The sequence below is a fragment of the Chlamydotis macqueenii genome, chromosome 5 (genome assembly GCF_036417535.1).
Source record: "Chlamydotis macqueenii isolate bChlMac1 chromosome 5, bChlMac1.mat, whole genome shotgun sequence".
Lineage (NCBI taxonomy): Eukaryota > Metazoa > Chordata > Aves > Otidiformes > Otididae > Chlamydotis > Chlamydotis macqueenii.
Window position 1 is genome coordinate 37,916,136 of NC_141560.1, and position 17,405 is coordinate 37,933,540.

General features: G+C 44.6%; 1 protein-coding gene across 6 annotated transcripts in view; it reads right to left on the reverse strand.

Annotated features, from left to right (window-relative positions):
* ACTN1 (actinin alpha 1) overlaps positions 1–17,405 on the reverse strand; it is a 92,122-nt gene that overhangs the window by 18,963 nt on the left and 55,754 nt on the right. For 3 of the 6 annotated variants that reach the window (XM_086747975.1, XM_086747973.1, XM_086747977.1), the window contains exons 4-9: positions 16,790–16,876; positions 16,113–16,200; positions 15,145–15,223; positions 9,321–9,402; positions 6,088–6,173; positions 613–705 (exon numbers count right to left, since the gene is read on the reverse strand). In XM_086747975.1, coding sequence (XP_086604101.1) covers positions 613–705; positions 6,088–6,173; positions 9,321–9,402; positions 15,145–15,223; positions 16,113–16,200; positions 16,790–16,876 — 515 coding nt within the window. Of the gene's footprint in view, positions 1–612; positions 706–6,087; positions 6,174–7,500; positions 7,587–9,320; positions 9,403–15,144; positions 15,224–16,112; positions 16,201–16,789; positions 16,877–17,405 lie in introns of all 6 variants that reach the window. The other 3 variants (XM_086747974.1, XM_086747972.1, XM_086747976.1) reach the window with 1 other exon arrangement.

Below are 17,405 nucleotides of genomic sequence, written 5' to 3' on the forward strand. Positions count from 1 at the left end.
GCCAGCAGGTCGAGGGAGGTGATTCTCCCCCTCTACTCTGCCCTGGTGAGACCCCACCTGGAGTACTGTGTCCAGTTCTGCAGACCCCAACATAAGAAGGACATGGACCAGTTGGAGAAGGTCCAGAGGAGGGCCACAAAGATGATCAGAGGGCTGGAGCACCTTTCCTATGAGGACAGGCTAAGAGAGTTGGGGCTGTTCAGCCTGGAGAAGAGGAAGCTCCAGGGAGACCTGATAGCGGTCTTCCAGTACCTCAAGGGGGCCTACAAGAAAGGTGGGGAGAGGCTGTTCAGTAGGGCCTGTTGTGATAGGACTAGGGGTAATGGTTTTAAAATAGAGGGAGGCAGATTTAGATTGGACATTAGGAAAAATTTTTTACAATGCGAGTTGTAGAACACTGGAACAGGTTGCCCAGAGAGGTGGTGGATGCCCCATCCCTAGAAATGTTCAAGGCCAGGCTGGATGAGGCTCTGAGCAACCTGATCTAGTTGGGGATGTCTCTGCTCCTTGCAGGGGGATTGGACTAGATGACCTTTGAAGGTCCCTTCCAACTCTAACCATTCTATGATTCTGTATCACTACCCAGAAACCAATAGCACCCTGGACACCTACATCACTGGCCAGTTTTTCGTAGTCTTCCATGAGCTGTTCGTTTTCTTGGTTGACTGCCAGCACCTTGCAGATACGATTTGCTGCTGTCTCCGCCTGACGAAGAGAAGAAAAACAGAAGAAGGCAAAAGTGTGAAAAAAAAAGATATATAAACCAAAGCTTGCAGCTCAGCTTCCTGCTACATACCTGTGGGTAAAGTCTCCTACCATTGGCTCTAGCAAGCTGTCTGCACTTCAAAATGTCTGTCCTGAACATCTTTGCTTTCCATCTGACCTTCTATAATTTATTTTTCCCTTGGCAGTTGAATACATTCCTACAGAGATTCTCAGCTCTACTGATCCCACCCTATGTGTTATGAGACAACCACATTTCTATGCCTTTTCTGAAGCTGCTCCTATGAGAGGGTCCTGTTGTTTCCTTCCTACCAGAGGGACCCTAGCTGCCTCTTTACAAAGACAGGGGTTTCTGCCACCAGCTCCACTTCCCTCACAAGCATTCAGAGCTGCAACACCAGTAGCTGAGCAGTGTCAAGCTGATGAGACTTTCTACGTGCATTTACCCCAGGAAGGAATTACTGAACAGAGTTAATCCATAGACTGGACTTTGGAAAATTCCTAATTTTGTTACGAAGATGAAGTGGTAGATACTCCTCTTAACCTTAAATTCTGCCCAGTAGAGCTGTCTTCCAGCTTTCCCTGTATTTCTAGCACTTGCTAGAGGGCCACCTCCTCCAGCATCTTGCCACATGACACCTACTATGTATTCAGGGTCTCATGATCCAGCTGAGATGAGGATTTTTTTTTCCCTTTCTGGGTAATCTTTCTGCTTACTCTCTCAAAACAAAAAAGAGCCTGTTGTTACTATTTAGGTTGTTGGGTTTTTTTTCCCCCCTCCATTGTGGGACCAAAACCTTGTTCTCTGCAGGGAGCTGAACATGTTAAACACGAATTTGGAACAAAGTAAGGATCAGAAAAATCCCAGCTATGAATTCAAGAGCAGTCAGTCTGTTCTGGAGTGCCATGCCTGTGTTTGGCACGGGGAACATACAGCAGGCTGATCCTTGCACACATACATCAGATATGCACCTGAGCATATCAGCTCCCTTTATCACCATGGTTGGTGCCATGCCACAAAGCCTCAAAAGACGTGCCTCTGTGATGGGTGTTAGGGGATTGCTCAGCACCCTCTTACCACAGTACAGCTATCGGCCTGGTACCTAGGGAAGGTGCTAGAGCTACCCACAGGACCCCTGCGGAGTAGTCCTCCTCACAGAGGCTAAGTGGAGATGAAGAGGAGAGGGCACATGCCAACACTACAACAGATCAACTGTGAATGCAGTGACCTGCCTTAAAACTATGTGTGGGACTGATGCCAAAAAAGGTTCTGCTGAGCTTATAACTGGCAAGTTTCAACCTTTTTCTATTTTTAAAAGGCCTTTTATTATCTGTTTATTCAATCTCCAAAGCCATTTGAGAAAAAATTTCTAATTTTTGCAGCTGATGTGAGGCAGCAAGAATAGCAATAAAAGTCATAGGCTATACAGTGATGTATGGATTGCTAAGGTCTCAGGGGATTTGGCAATCTTATTCATTTGTAAGAACTGTAAAAACATATATTCAGTCATCTGTCCCTCCACTAAAGCAGGCCAGCTAGCAGATATACAGATACTAACTAATTTAAAACACATCAGAGGGACCTGTACAGGAGAAAGAATAATTTCACTTAACAACAACAAAAAAATTATCTCTAAAAAGTGCAAACAATGGTTACAGTTAAAAAAGCCTGTACTTTGATCTAGTTTTAACTGAAGTCTGTATGTTAATGGAGTGCTTTTTGAAACCCAGAGAAAACTTTATAGATATGAGACCAAACAGTATGTCAAAAAGGCATTGCCAGAGCCCTGCCGTGATGTGCCTAGTGACTGCAGGGAACTGCTGGTCCAAATGTTTATCTCAGTCATCCCAGAAGAGGAGCTCCCTGTGCACTCTTAACTCTCTTCTTTTTACACCCCAGGAGCTCACTGCAGCAGCAGCCAGCTGTGCAGGAGGGACCCCATTTCATGTAGACATATTTACATGTACCTGATGACAGATTTCCTCCAGCTGCCCAAGTTTTTAAATATGTGTGTATATATATGTGTGTGTTGAACATCTGTCCAAACACAAAAGCCCTCTGAATGTCAGCAATCATGACATTATTTGTATTATTCTAATGGCTGAGGTGTAGACGCTTTCCCTCCCCTACCAGTACTTGCTTCCCTATGGTTCTTGACTACTCCAGACCGCTCTGTGCAACAGGGTGCTGCTGCAGCAGCAGGAAAGGCTCTGTGGCCACCATCACCATTAATGTCAAAAGCAATGCGTTACACTGACTTGCTCTGCGCAAGGTAGGACAAAAGGATCCCAGTGCTTTCAGGTAACTTCCACAAATACCTCCCACTGCTACTAATGAGCTGATCTGTGGTGATGGCAACCTCAATGAAACACCTTCAGGTAAAAGAAGAGTGGCACACTAAGATGTCTACATGAGGCCAAGGCAGCTCACCCTACACCTTCATTAGTGGAATGGAAAAAGCCATTTTGGCTTCCCTACACTGCTGAGGGTAATGATGCACTTGGGATGCTCACACTGGCCCCAAACTAGCCAGGATGTCCACAAGGCATGGAGAAGCCCTGAGAAGATGAGCCATCCTGGGGTCTGAAAGCTGCATATCTGTATTCTCAGAGAACCTGCGTGAGCTGATCAGCTTCAGTGCAGCCTTGTGCTGAAACATTATACTACTTGCACTCAGAGACTCTGGAGAGGGCAAGCCCAGGGCATTCTGCTCAATACTACACTGCTGTGTGATATGCATGTGCTGTTTGGTGGACTCAAAATGGAAATGTGAATAGCCAAAGTAGCAGTAATTTATCTGCCTTTTGTCTTTTCTGTACTTCTTAACCCTGACTTGGACTGCTTAGGACGAAAGTGGAGTTAATTGTCTCTCTAGCTCATGGATCCAGGTCTCTTCGCTGAGGAGGATGATAAAGGAAGGCATTCCCACAGAGTGCTATGTGGGGAAGATGCCTGCCTGTTGCTGTCCTCTGGCCTCAGAGGACCAGTCCAGAATACTGTATGCCAAACACAATCTCTTAATAAAATGGTAAAACATTACTTAGAAATTTTCACCCCAGAAATCAATATTAAAATATTAAGCCAACCAGTAGTTGCATGCATTTAGTGTGAAAGTCAGAAGCGGTTAGAAAACAAGCAAACCAACCAAAGCAAGGATATCTAAAAAAAAAAAAAAATATATATATATAAATGGCATAAAGAAAAAGCAGCCATCTACACACATGTCAGACTGGGGACCCTGTACCTTGAAAGGCTCAGTATAAGAGAGTGAAAGAAGCAGAAAGCGGCTCATGGGACTTCCTCTTCAGGACTGATGGCAGTAATGAAAAATCTGAATGAAAAATGGAGTGGTATCACAGTAAGTCACCTAACCATGCGCGAGGTGGCAACACATTACAACCTGAGCTGGGGCTTGCACTCAGTAACCACTTTGCATTTGCCCAGACATTTGAATCTGCGTCACTCAGCAGCTGGCTAGTGTACAGCTAGGGCAGCTCCAAAAAGGAGCTGTGCCCCTCCTGCCAGGGCGTAGTTGAGTTGCTGGCCCATCAGGACTGCTAAAAAAAATTAAATTATTAAATCTTTAATCTTCCCTATAAGCCAGTTAAGACTACACAGGATTGAAGCTTTAATAACTAAGAATTTTCATCTCTAGTTCGTGCCTCAGCTACTTGGTTCAGGTCCTGAGGCAGTTAAACAGTTGCTTTCAGTCATCCCAGGAGATCTAGCATCCACCTAAATTGCTGATGAGAGCATGGGACCTGCTGAGCACATTTCCAAATTGTGGAATGGGCACAGAGAGAAGAGGAAGGGATTGGTGACGGGCATGACTGCTCCTGCAGCAGGCCACAACCCTCCTCATATCGTGGTCTGCTGTTTCCTCAATCTGGAGTTCTTTGGGTTAAGCAGACAGCATGAAGCAGTTCCTCAGGGGCACCTGGCAAGCAGCAGGCCTTATCACTGGGCTGGCATGAGTTCTGAGATGACAGTCTTCCTGGGCAAGTATCATCTGGCTGGAGCTTGCAGCCTAGTCTTGACAGTTTTGAACTATTCACAAAGCAGGATCCTCCCGGAAAAGCAATGACTACAGAAATTATGCCAATCAGGCAAAGCCTACTGCACTGCTGTGGGACATATTCCCAGTTCCTTGGAAACAAGACAGTATCACGTAATTTATATGAAACAGGGCAAAAACAAATAGCTTGAGCTAAAAAGCTGCTCCCGGGAACCTACTGCCTGCGTTTGCCCTCTGAAAGCCAGCATCAGTATGGTATCTGCATCAACGCTGCGACCACCAGCCCTGCTTTGTACAAAAGAGATGGACTCTTCCTGGAGTCAAGTTAGCCCTCAAGCTGGGCAACACACGGGCTGTGTCTCAAACAGAAAGGGCCTACTGAGAAAAAGAAGTTGTGACTGGGGGAAACAGGTAGATTTTATAGCTGTTCCTAACACAAAGAATGCAGTCTTGAACTTCTGATTTTATTGTTCCAAAGCCTACAATCTGAAATTAGCAGTGATCTTGTGGAAAGGATGCAGCCCAGTCAGGCTACGGCATGGGAAGAAAGGACAGATCTTTTTCTTCTGTTCAAAGGATTGCAGGGAAATTGCCAGTTTGGAGGAAGTTTGCCCAAAGGCAAACTGTGACTATTTGGTTCCTCTGAGGACAAATGTCCTGATGCCACGCAAAGAGACTTTGGAGTAAAGACGAAGCAGAGGAAGAAGGACTGAAGTTATGGAAATGGGCAAAGCAGAGGAAAGAAAAAAAAAACATATAGAAGTTTGGGAAACAGAGGAAAATGACTGGGGAGAAGCAAGGAATGGAGGAGCATATGAGTTTGGGAAAGCTCAAGGCCTGGTAGGAATGAACTTTGTGGCTGGAGCACAAAAGTGCTACACAACTAGCTCACACATGATTCAGCCTAGGAAAAGACCACTGACCTAGCAGGGGCTGGGTGTGGAAGGCAGGATGGCAGCTCAAGGGGGACAGACTATGATTTCCTGGAGTGGGTGATTTGATTGTAGTACTTCTGGAGGCACATCTCCTGGCCAGGATGATGCCCACTAGTCATTGAAAGGGTACTGACTCTGTCAGAGCAGTCATCTTTCGGTGTCAGCTTTACCAAATGCTTTCTCCACCGCTGGGGTCTGAAACAGGCGGGAAGGAGCTGCTCAAGTCTTTTTGAAAGGACGTTTACATCATTTCTCCAGCAAGACTAGAGATGGCACATCCAAGAGCATTGCGGGATGCACTAGGCTTCCCTGCAAACACCCTGGGGTGGATGGGGGTCTAGCGTGTTCCTCGGTAGAGAGGAGCAGTGGGCAGGGCAGGGAGCAGGGAGGGGTGGTTAGTGGTAAAGTCTCACCTTCTGCGCCCCTGAGAAGGCGTGGTAGTAACATGAGACATAGGTCATTACGGCCTTCTCATCCGGCCTTAGCGTGCCTATAATATCTGTGCAGAGAAGGAAAAGAGGTTGAAAGGATAAAGTAAGAAGCAGCACATAGAATAAAACAAAACAGTCATGGGTGGCGTGAGAGAAGGGGAGAAAACTTCCCATCATGCATTGCAGGACAGGCCAAACAGATTTCCATGCGGAGAGCTGGGAATTCGGATCAGAAAGTGGCTAGCAGCGCTGGCTTGTGGCTCAAAGCGGCACCCCTCCCTCCCACCTCTCCCCAGTCCAGCAGGATCCTGAGCTGAAGATCTAGGCTCTGCACCTTCACAGCTGCGGTCCAGGGGCTTGGCCCAAGGATGCAAATAGACTGTTTGGAGGTTGGATCGCCTGCGCTCAAGGCCTTTCTCTATGTTGAAGAGCTAGGGATCAGAGCCTTCCTACACAGTGCACTTTCTACACTGGATCTGCTCTGCTGTAACATGCACTGCCTGTTCCTGCGGCACTGAAGTACAGGCGGCTGCTTGGTTTTGGCGAGAGATGTTTACGAGGTTTCACTCACAAAATGTTTTCTTTAAGTGACTCCATTACCAACAGGAAAAGGCTAAGCCAGAGACAGCAAGCACTCAATTGCTTGACTTCCAGAATGGTGAGTGTGAAAAGAGGAAAAAAAAAGTGACAAATGAACAAAACCAGGCATCTTGGTCATGATGAGCAATGCTCTGTTTGCAAAATCACCACAGATGTACTTGTTAGACAGGCTTTGTAAGCCCCAGGTGAACTAGGACTGAATTTGTGGCACAACTTTAGAAAGCAGCAGGTTCAGACCTTGAAGCAAGTGTGCAGGAACCTGCAGCATACATAAGGTAAAAGACAAAGCTTTGAGTATTCATTGAATCCTTCATTGAACCACTAAGCAGCTCTGTTCCTCCATCTTTGAAAAAGGGAAAAAAAAAAAAAAAAAGTAAGTGTCAGCATTGTTTCCAGTGAGGGCACGCTGCAGTGTCCTGCTGAGCAAAGCATCTATGTGGTGGTCTCCACCTTTGTGAGACCAAGTATCCTAGCTCAGATCCTCAGCCATCAGCGTGGCAGTTCAGAAGGCAAATGGAGAAGGCAGAGCTCTCCACTCCCTTGGATTTGTGTGTGTGCCAAGGTGCTGGCATATGTAAGTGCCACTGAAGTACTATAGGGAAATGGGACTCCTGGCTCCTTTGCCCCATGTATTACGTCTGCGGCACCACTTTGAACCAACAGCCAACTCTACCAATAACATAATAATAAAGATGCTCGTAGCTAGAGAGGAGAGAGAGAAAGAAAAAAAAAGGTTTGGACATTAGCAACGGCACCAGGTGTGCTCTGTGGAGGGAGCTTGGGATCCTGTGATACCTTCTGGGCTCCTGAGAAGGCGTGGTAGAAGCTAGAAACATAGGTCATGATGGCTTTCTCGTCAGGACGGGCAGTTCCAACAATGTCTGTCAAAAAAAACCTCACGTTAAGAGCATAATCAACTGATGGGAGGAAAGCAAAGGAGGAGAACCACAGCTGTCCAGGAGGCCTGCTGGGGTATATGCTTGTCACAGCAATTCCACATGGCTTCCCAGCATTACCCAGAAGATGTGTCTCTCAGAAGCCAGGATCACCCTCTGGTTCCCCCCTCCTCCTCCTCCTCCAGTAAAATTGTTTCCAGAGTCTGGCCAGGCTAATGCAGCCATATGTCAGTATGTCTCGTGTCACAGCACTTCTCCATCCTGAAAACACTACTGTGAATGGTGAGTTGAATCAATCCAAACTGGCAGCAGCAGGTTGACATGGCTTTTATACACATATTTTACTGCGATTCCTCCATGCAGTTTTTCAGGAAAGATCCTTTCTCCCTTCCTTTCCATGCCCCCATCCTCCATTTCAACATAACCTGATCTAGTCAGGGATGTCCCTGCTCCTTGCAGAGGGGTTGGACTAGATGACCTTTGAAGGTCCCTTCCAACCCTAACCATTCTATGATTCTATAACAATGGCATAAATTTCAAAAGGCCCTTTCATTAGTTTCAGGGGAAACTCAACACCTCCAGAGATCACAATTAATGGTGTGGAGGAATGCACATAGCTCCACTCCATGAGGCAGGAGAGCGATCATGAAAGAGCAACGGGAGCTCCTGCAAAGAGCTCTCTTCATCCTTTGCTGAGATCTGAAGCTAGATCCACTTATTTTGGAGGTGGCTTTATTTCCTACGGAATGGCAGGAAGCACTTGAACCTACTCCAGAAATCTCATAATTTTTTGTGAACTCAGCATGATGAATACAGGGAAAGCAAGACTCATCCCTGGGGATGGGAAATACTGCCTAAAAATATGAATATCCTAGTTACCCAAATACAGGTTCACTGGGTTCTGCTGTCCTATCCCCAACATTTCCCCCTTGTTCCTCTCCCTTTTTTAACAAAAACCTTTAACTGTTTCTCCTCTACAAACCAAGCCTGAAATAGAGCTTCCACCATTGAAACCAGCTGGCTTCAGGCAAACAGCCAACAACCAGTGAACTATTTCAGGCTGATTGTACTCCAGAGTTACAGTCTTCAAAGTCTATTGCCAAGCTGGTCCTGACAAGGCTCTGAAAAGTAATCCTTGCAGTCCCAGTGGCCTCAAGGAAACAGTCAGAGCCGGTAGCAAAAGCACCTCTGAACAACACGGATTTCTGCCTTGGTCTCCAGACCCAGTCAGTGAGGGACTGTCATGCCCAACACTTCTGACTAGTCAAGAAGCAGCAGTATATAATACTAATAACATGCCCCCAAAGGGAAGATCACCAGCAATATCAGAAAGAGCCCAGGACAAAAAAAAAAACTGGAGCAAAAGGAATGCAGTCCTATACTATACTATACATTAACTCAGTATTAAGCCCGATTCTTGAAAGGGAACACTTCAGTCAGCAGCGGGCATAGCCAGGTGTTACTCATCTATGCCTAGTGCATCAACTCCAGGTTAACATCTCCACACCAGACTCAGAAGACCAAGGGGCACAGGATGAAGAGGGAAGCAGAACATGTGATTCATTATTCCATTGCAACTTTTTCCCTATACATTTAGTATATACTGACAGAGGGAGCATTCAGAGGTTACTGAATTCTTGTGCAATACAAGTCCGCCTAGAAGAAGTGGGAAATTTCTTGAGAAAAAAGCAAGTTAAAAGCCGCTTGGTTCTACTTTACCTTCTGCATCCAGCATCTTGGGAATATCCAGATATTTCTCAGCCACATCAAAAGCTGTGTTTAGATTAGTGAGAGGATCATCCTGGGAATGAAACAGAGCCAGAGCATCAGCATCAACTTGTAACAAGGGACACAGCATTTCTCTCAAGACAGAGCTATTGTGCTTGGTTCGGTTCAGGTAACTCTGCTATCCAGACAAAATTATGTGGATGAAATAATTAGCTTCCTTTTGAAAGCAGAGCCTGGAGATTCATGATACGACAATTAACATATAATCTATGCACTTGAAACAAGAAGGAATAATGTCTTGAACCTAGTTTAAAGTAAAATTAGCTTCACACCATCCTGATAGTAAACGGTCATATCTCACATTTCCATCTCATGCTTATATTAGGTTTGCAATTTCCATCTTAAAGAACTGCAGAGCAGTGTATCTGTTAGAACATCTAAGCAATACTAAAATAGTAACAACATCTGTAACGGGTGCTTGTCCTTAGCTAGTGTACAGTTTGTTGAACACCAGTTGAGTGGGAGGAAGAGAAACGTTTTAACAAATATCTACAAAATAAATACATAGAAGTATCCATTTTGTCTGAGCATTGCTTTTCCTCCTAGGCACTGCACAGGACTTGTAATTTCCTTAGTACATTTCTATTCCTCTATATATAAACCTTCTGCTGAGGCAGGATGCACTTCAGATACAGACATCAATACAGAGTAATCACAACACAGTCATATCACAAAGGTTACTAGATTTTAAAGAGTCACACAAGAAAATATGAAATGCAGACGTCACTGGAAGTGAAAGACCTCTGCAAATTGTTTCCAGCATTCAAACATAATGACCAGCAACAAGGCACCTACCAATCTGTATGAGACCCTCGTACAAGTCTAATTCCTATATTCCTGTATATCCATGATACTTAGTTATTCTGAAGGATCAATCCACTTAATGGATGAAAAAATGACATTTGCACTATCAGTTTCTACTGTTGAGACAGGCGGTTTCAGTTGGAGGAAAGGCTGTGCATAAACTGCTAGTGTTTAGTCACCATGTTTGCTAAGTGTCTTTCGGGAGAGAGGAAGGATGGGGTGGTACTCTCCATATTGTCATGTGTGCCACTTACATTGAGACCCACCTTTAAAATTAGGAAATAAGAAGTATAATTATTTCTCCTTCTTTCTGTAGTGGCATCCATGTTCTGCTTCTTTTCTATTTGAGATTATATGCCTTTGCTTACTGCATTGACTTGGAAGATTAAGCTGTGCCTGACCTCTAATCAACAGGCAGTTTCCTTTGAACTCACCCAGCATGAAACACGAAGCGAGGCAGGCTTGGGCAGACAGGTTATGGGCATGTAGAAAAGTTCCTTTATGGAACCGGTCATTATGTAGCCCTCAGAATACAGCCTTCATGAAACTAGGAAACTGAGCTACTCTGAAAAGCAGTTTCCTGCAGCATTTCCTTAGGCATTAATGCATGTATTAGGTTGGCATCCTGTATCAAAATCATATTCCTTTGGGTGAATGTCTCCAGGAGACAGCAATGTTTCACCTACTGAAGTAAATCACACACAGAGGTCATCAAAACAGACAAGGCCAGTGATTTGTACTTAGTCCACAGGGACAAGTCAATATTAAGCAAAGAAATGTTGCACGGGCACACTGTGTTGAAACCAGCAGCTGTTATACATGGTAACAGGCCTCCATCTTAGCGTCAAATAGAACTGTATCCCTATATAATACACTTTCAATGGTGACCGCATCAGACAGATGCACCTCTTCAGAGTTTAGCAGCTGTGCTGATTTTTACTATCCTCTAGCCACAAGGAACTGCTGTATGCCATGGAATTAGAGGCTGGTACCATTTCAACTTCAGCATACTTGTCTCCTGTGCCTGCTGTGGAGAAACCTCTATGAACCAAAAGTGTAACCAAAAGCCTTATTTGAGGAGATTAAACTAGCTGGTATATAACATACCTTGTTCACTAGGTGTAGACAGGGCTTTAGCTCCATCCATTTAGGAAGGAAAAGTAACAGCCTTTCTTTCACTCAAGTGCAGGAGCATCCAGAAATGTCAAGTGGCAGCTCCCTTGCCAGTTTTCCCCTAGCCCATGTGCCATTTTCTACTTCTGTAGAAATGTCATCACTGCGTACCAAATTTCAGGCTAGGCTGACCACGACCACCATGGCATTGCTAAGACCCTGCTGAAGTATTAACACAGACCCATCTGAACGAGCTGCCTGAATATCTGCCAGCCTCTCCTGGAGGAAAGGGAGGAGCAAACTCATTGCAGATAGCTTTCCTATCAGTTTGCAAGTAACAACACCGGGAGCAATGCTGCCAAAGGTTAAAAAGAAATTTTAAGCTGGAAGTTGGGAGAGGTTTCCTGAGAGGAAAACTTACTGGGCTTGGGCACTCCCAAAGGAAGGGGTGGAAGTCTTTACATGCAGGAAACTGGAGACTCACCTAGATGAAGCCAGCAGACTTCTACTTCATATGTAAGAAAGATGTGTGACCACAGAGCCTCTTGTGGAATGAAGCTAAAGATAGTGCTACTGAAAGCAAGCTGCACAAGTCCAAGACTAGCTCCAAGACAAGCAGAGAGCTAAACCTGAGCAAGATCTTGTTCTCTGTGGGAAAAGCTTCACCCACCATAGGCAGTGGAGCTGTTAATCACAAAGGTGATGCTTCTTTGTGCAAGAGATAGAGTTTCCCTAGGGGCCTGTCCAAGTCTACAACAGGGTCTCGAGCCCTATGAAATTTTTCTGAACTCCACCGCTTTCAGTTCCATCCCATCATACACCAGCTAATAATTATTTCAAATTATCTGTTTCAGTTGACTCCCATGAGAAGTTATAAAGTAGTAAGGACTGGCCTGGCAACTCCAAGCCTTGCAGTGCAGCACTGCAGCACCACAGCTGCAGGCACGCTTCAGGGACCCAAAGGCAGCAGACCAAACAACAGTCAAGTTATCTGTCCCCTGATCCCTTCCACAGCTGAAACACACACCCTAGAAGAACACTGACCCAGATGAGGTTCTGCAGTGATGCCTCGTTTCCCACTCTGCTTACAAGAACATAGAAATGGCAGAGACATGAAGAGGAGCAGTATCTTGCCAGGCTCTAGCTGGGCCAATCACGACAAAAGCTATAGTTTTACCATGGGGGAATTACATTGTTTTAACGGTGGCAGACAGCAAACCTGCCCTAAACAGAAGCCCACCTGGCACGTTCTCTGTTTGTGCTGATTAAAGAGTACTGCAGCTCCTCCTCTTTCACCACAACCCTAACTCACACAGGGAGTCCTCTCCTCCTCCAGCTATTTCCAAGTCCTTGCAGCACACAAGGTTGCCATGGCAATTATTGCAGTGACATAAAAAAAAAATTCTATTAACTAGCAATCAGGGAAGGAGACGGAGGGGCAGGAAAATCGAGAGAGAGCAAGAACTGACATCTGCCAGAGTTGAAGACACTAGGAAAGAAAACCAACTGGTACAACTCATGTTTTCAGCAGTATCTGTAATAAATGCACCCAACATGGCAGTACACAAACCACATTTCTAGGTGGACTGCGGTATATGAGGGGGTGTCTGAGCCATCAGTCAGTCACTGTACTTGATAAAAAGATCTTAGATGTGGCTCACAGTTGAGCTATGGCTGGGGTAAAAGGAGGAAGGGAAACCCCATCTTCTGCATATCCCTCACATGCAGACCTTAAGCTGAATCTCGAGAACTTATCTACAGCGAGCTGAACAACAGCAGACAAACATGTGCTGAATAGAAACCACCTAACCAAGTAAGTAGCTGTGGTGTCAGGGAATCACTGACACCAAGCAGAGTGGACTGGCACCTTTCATTCTGGGGCCTGGACTATACAAGCAACTTCAGCTAGGCAGTGTATGTAGGCAAAAAAGGATTGTGCCTGATCCACTAACATAGCTAGACTAGGAAAAATAGCTAGAAACACAAACTCAATACAAAACTGTGCTGACAGAAGAAGTTGCTAACTTTTGGGAAGAAGACATGCAGCTATACTGGAGGAAACAAGTGACAGAAATAGTCCAGGCAAACACTGCATTTAGGAAGGTGCCATGTTTATACATTCTACAAAAAAGTTTGAAAGATCTAGCATAAAAAAGACAACTTCCTTTCAGCACATATCAACTGAAAGAGCTAAAGGCTAGGCTCTGAGCTAAGTTGTTCTCAGTATTTGCTCAAGATTTCAGCTGTGGTAGACTTCTCAAACATGCATTTAATCTCATGCCTTTAGAGTAATCGAGGTAGAGCAACAATAAAAATGATACAGAAAGAGTCAGAAGACTGCAGGAGGGCAGAGGGAATCTGATGAAGGATGGGATCAAAGGCAAGTGGAGAACAAAAGACGCTGGTTCCCTTTAACCTTACTCCAAGGAGGACAAATCCCTTCCCATATACACTGATTTTGACTAGGACAATTACCTTCTCTTTCACCTTAAAAAGACTGCAGACAATATGACCAAATAACTTACTTTCCCTCACTCTCATTTCGCTTGAGTTTGGCTTAGGGCTTTGTTGATAACAGAGAGTGCTGTAGCATCTTCCCAGCTGGGTTTGCCAGACACACATTGCTTAGCTGCTTTTATTTTCCCAAGATCAGGCACTGAAAATGTAACTCTAATAACTCCTCTTTTTATTGCTGCTGTTTATGTAAACAGGTACAGTCTCTCTCCACTATTTATTCATCATGTGCTGACTCCAGGCACAAAAACTGACCAGAGAATATAATTGACTGCTCTATAAGACAGTAAAGATCTAAAAGGTTAATGAAAAGCATATCAGGCATTGTACAATTCATTGCCTCAAGGATGCAACCAATTTGCCTAACTCATTTATGTACCGTCTATTTACACAGTGATCCAAGAGCCCAAGTCTATTAGTGATGGGTTTCTATGTTTATTTCCCTAGCTAACGTCGAGCATGTACGCACTTTAACATCCAGCCTGTGAGATCAGATGGTCAAACTTTTTGTGTATTAGCCCCAGTAACAACAGATGAATTATGCTCTTGGTGACATGTCACTCCACATGTGCACAGACATTGTGAAACTGGATCTCAGCAGACTGCAGGAATGTCAATAGGATGAGAACTCAGTTTGGTCTTCCATTGCCCTGCTGGCTCAAGAAACCGCTGGCAGAACAAACCACTGAATGCTTATTCTCATCATCCACTTAGCAATCTTGTCTCCAAGACACACAGGAAGTAAACTTTGGAACAGCTAGATATCATGTTACCAGTGGCAATTTTTAAAGTAAAATTGAGGGTTATGGCAAATGCTTTTCTGGCATGTGATACCTACATGCTCAGAGAAGCCCAGTACTGCAGACAGCTCAGTGCTAGGCTGTAAGCATGTGACAAGTGTCCAGTGAGGACACACAGGCCCCTGAATGAGCTTTTGCACTTGAACATCAGGTAACTGGTTTCTATCCAACTCCCTGCAGAAATGTTAACTCTGATTTAACTCGCTAGTCTATGACATTAGCACAGAACTAGTCTCACATTTGGTGTTACTGTATTTGCCAGCTTTTGCTCATCAGCTGGGATTTGGGCATGTGTGTCTCATATAAGGCATTCTGAAAGCACGGGAAGTCAAGCAGGAAGCTCATTAAGTTCACGCTTCACTAAGAAGCCTGAATGTACTGATTCATCCCTCCTTCCTTCCCCCCAATCCTGCAACTGCCAGCTTGTGCTGAAGTTCTCCAATTATGTTCATCAAGCTAATTCTTCTTCCTCTCTGCTTCCAAGGAGCCAAGCATCTGGTCTGACAAAAAAAACAGAGCTGTACCTTTCGTAGCTTCCCATAGTCGATGAGCTCTGGACGGTGTCTATGAATTAAAGCGCAGAAACCAAGGCCATCCTTCCAACTACGAGAGAGACAGAAAAGAGTACAATGATTAGTGCTCAGCCAGAGAGAGACACAGTGTTGGCCATGAGCATGAGGAAAGGCACCAAGACAGCAGGATGACCAATTCTGGTTTAGTTTCTAGCTAACAGTGCTTCTGCAAGTGCTGGGAAGGAGGCATGTCTTGTACCTGCATGAGACTGCAATAAAGATTCCTTTCAACCCCTACAAAAATCCACTGTTATTAGGACTTGCCCTTTGCATTGCCACCTCCTTTTTGACAGTCCTCTGTGCTGAGCTCTCTGTACCCGTCTTGTGGAGCATGCAAGGACAGGTGTAGAGCTTAGAGTTGAAAAAAAAGGTGTTGATACAAGCCTAAAGAAGGAACAAGTGCATGCCTTAGGGAAAAGGCAGATGCCCGTAGCTAGCTCCACTATAGTACTGGCTAGCATGGATGGCACTGAAGCTCTCAAAAAAGCGCTTTACATTTATATGGTTCATACAGCTCTCCAAGACATCCTGGAAGAAGCACTATTATGCAGAATCTTCATTGGAATATCTGCCAGTTTGGAAATATTAAGAGCATTACTTCATGGCTCCTAAAGTGTTCTGAGTTTTCACAGAGCAAAAGCAGTCTTGCTTAGCCCGTGGCACATAAGCTGCTCTCAGAGGACTTGATGCTCTGAAGAACTTTACAAAAGCAGCAATTGCAACCAGAATGAAGAACTGGCATGTGGGATCCTCTTATAACCTCTGTCTTTAATTTCCTAGGTGTCTCTCTGGACTACACTGTTACTGTGTAATATGCATCTGCATTGCCTTGGGGGGTCTGTAAGAAACATTGTTGAATATACCAAGAGACATATGAAAATAACACAGATTATAAAGCTAAGTTCTTGCCTGTAACTCACCTGATATGGAAGTTCTGGATGTTTACATTTTTGTAGGGGGCTGTCTTCCTCTGACACCATAACAAAAGTCCTTCTTTAGCAGATGTCTCTAGAGAAACAAAGCAAGCACACCAATTAACTCTCTTTCTTAGAAAGCAGGAGTCTCTGGAGCATATGCTAGAAAAACATGACCAACTCCTTACTGGTAGAGACTGCAGTGAATTGTGCTTTATTTAATTTCACTTGTCAGAAGATTTCTTGTTTGGAAGAGTCTACTGGGATAGTTTTCTTACTATTATTTTCTTAATGAGGTTCTGTAATAAGGAGATAGCTTTTTGGGATTAGAGAGGAGAGTTTTGTAGCACTTGTAAGAGGTCCGTTTTCAGTGCTAGTCTCTCAATCAGCCTGCAAGAAATGCAATAGATTCCAACATCAAAGTTGTCTTTCAGGCTTAGCCATCCTTTTGAGTGGCCCTTGAAACTTCTTACAAGAAGAGGATCTGAAAAAAATCTTCTCAGTATACCTGAACCTGGCCAGAAATGTCAGTGAGATGACAGGGCAGCTTGGGAAGAGGAGATCCCTAGGATCTTCCAGTGACTCACCTAAGAGCACATTCTGGGCCTTAGAAGTGGCAAAGCCATTTAGTTAACTCAGTTGGTCATTGCTGAACAGCAGCTGGAAAGAACTCTAAGATTTACCTTCAACTGAGATATCCTGAATGGCAAAACGAAGGATGATGGTCCAGATCATTCCAAGAGTCATTTTAACATTGCCATCCACGATTTCTATGAAAAAAAAAAGACAGAAAGAGAAGAAATAGAAGGCATCAAGTTGCAAGTGCAAATCCTAGTAAAACAGGAGCACTGGGGAGCATTTCCTTTTGCAGATGGGAGAACTGGAATTCCAGCTGAAAACTGTTCTGTCTAGCCTCCCCAGATGCTCTGCTGGTACAGCACAGTCTTGCCCAGTAATCAGACTGGTTCTCTTGCAGTGTAATACTGAGTGTAAAACAGACACCGATGATCCAAAAGACCAGGAATAAGGACCAATTTAGATCAGTGTAATTCCTCACAGGGCCTAAAACCACCTTGTTCAGGTTTAATTCCTATCACTTAGAAGCCATGTAAGCCAAACTGGGAGAAAGAAAAGCCTTCCTCTCTTACTCTACATCTACTCCAAGTCACCTATATAACTGCCCAAGAGTAATTATACCAGGAGAACCAGTGAGACTTCCCAGTGCAGATGAGCTGACAGCTGGTTTTGTCATGCGAACAAGATACCACCAAGAAACATCAACATTTTAGTTTCAAACAA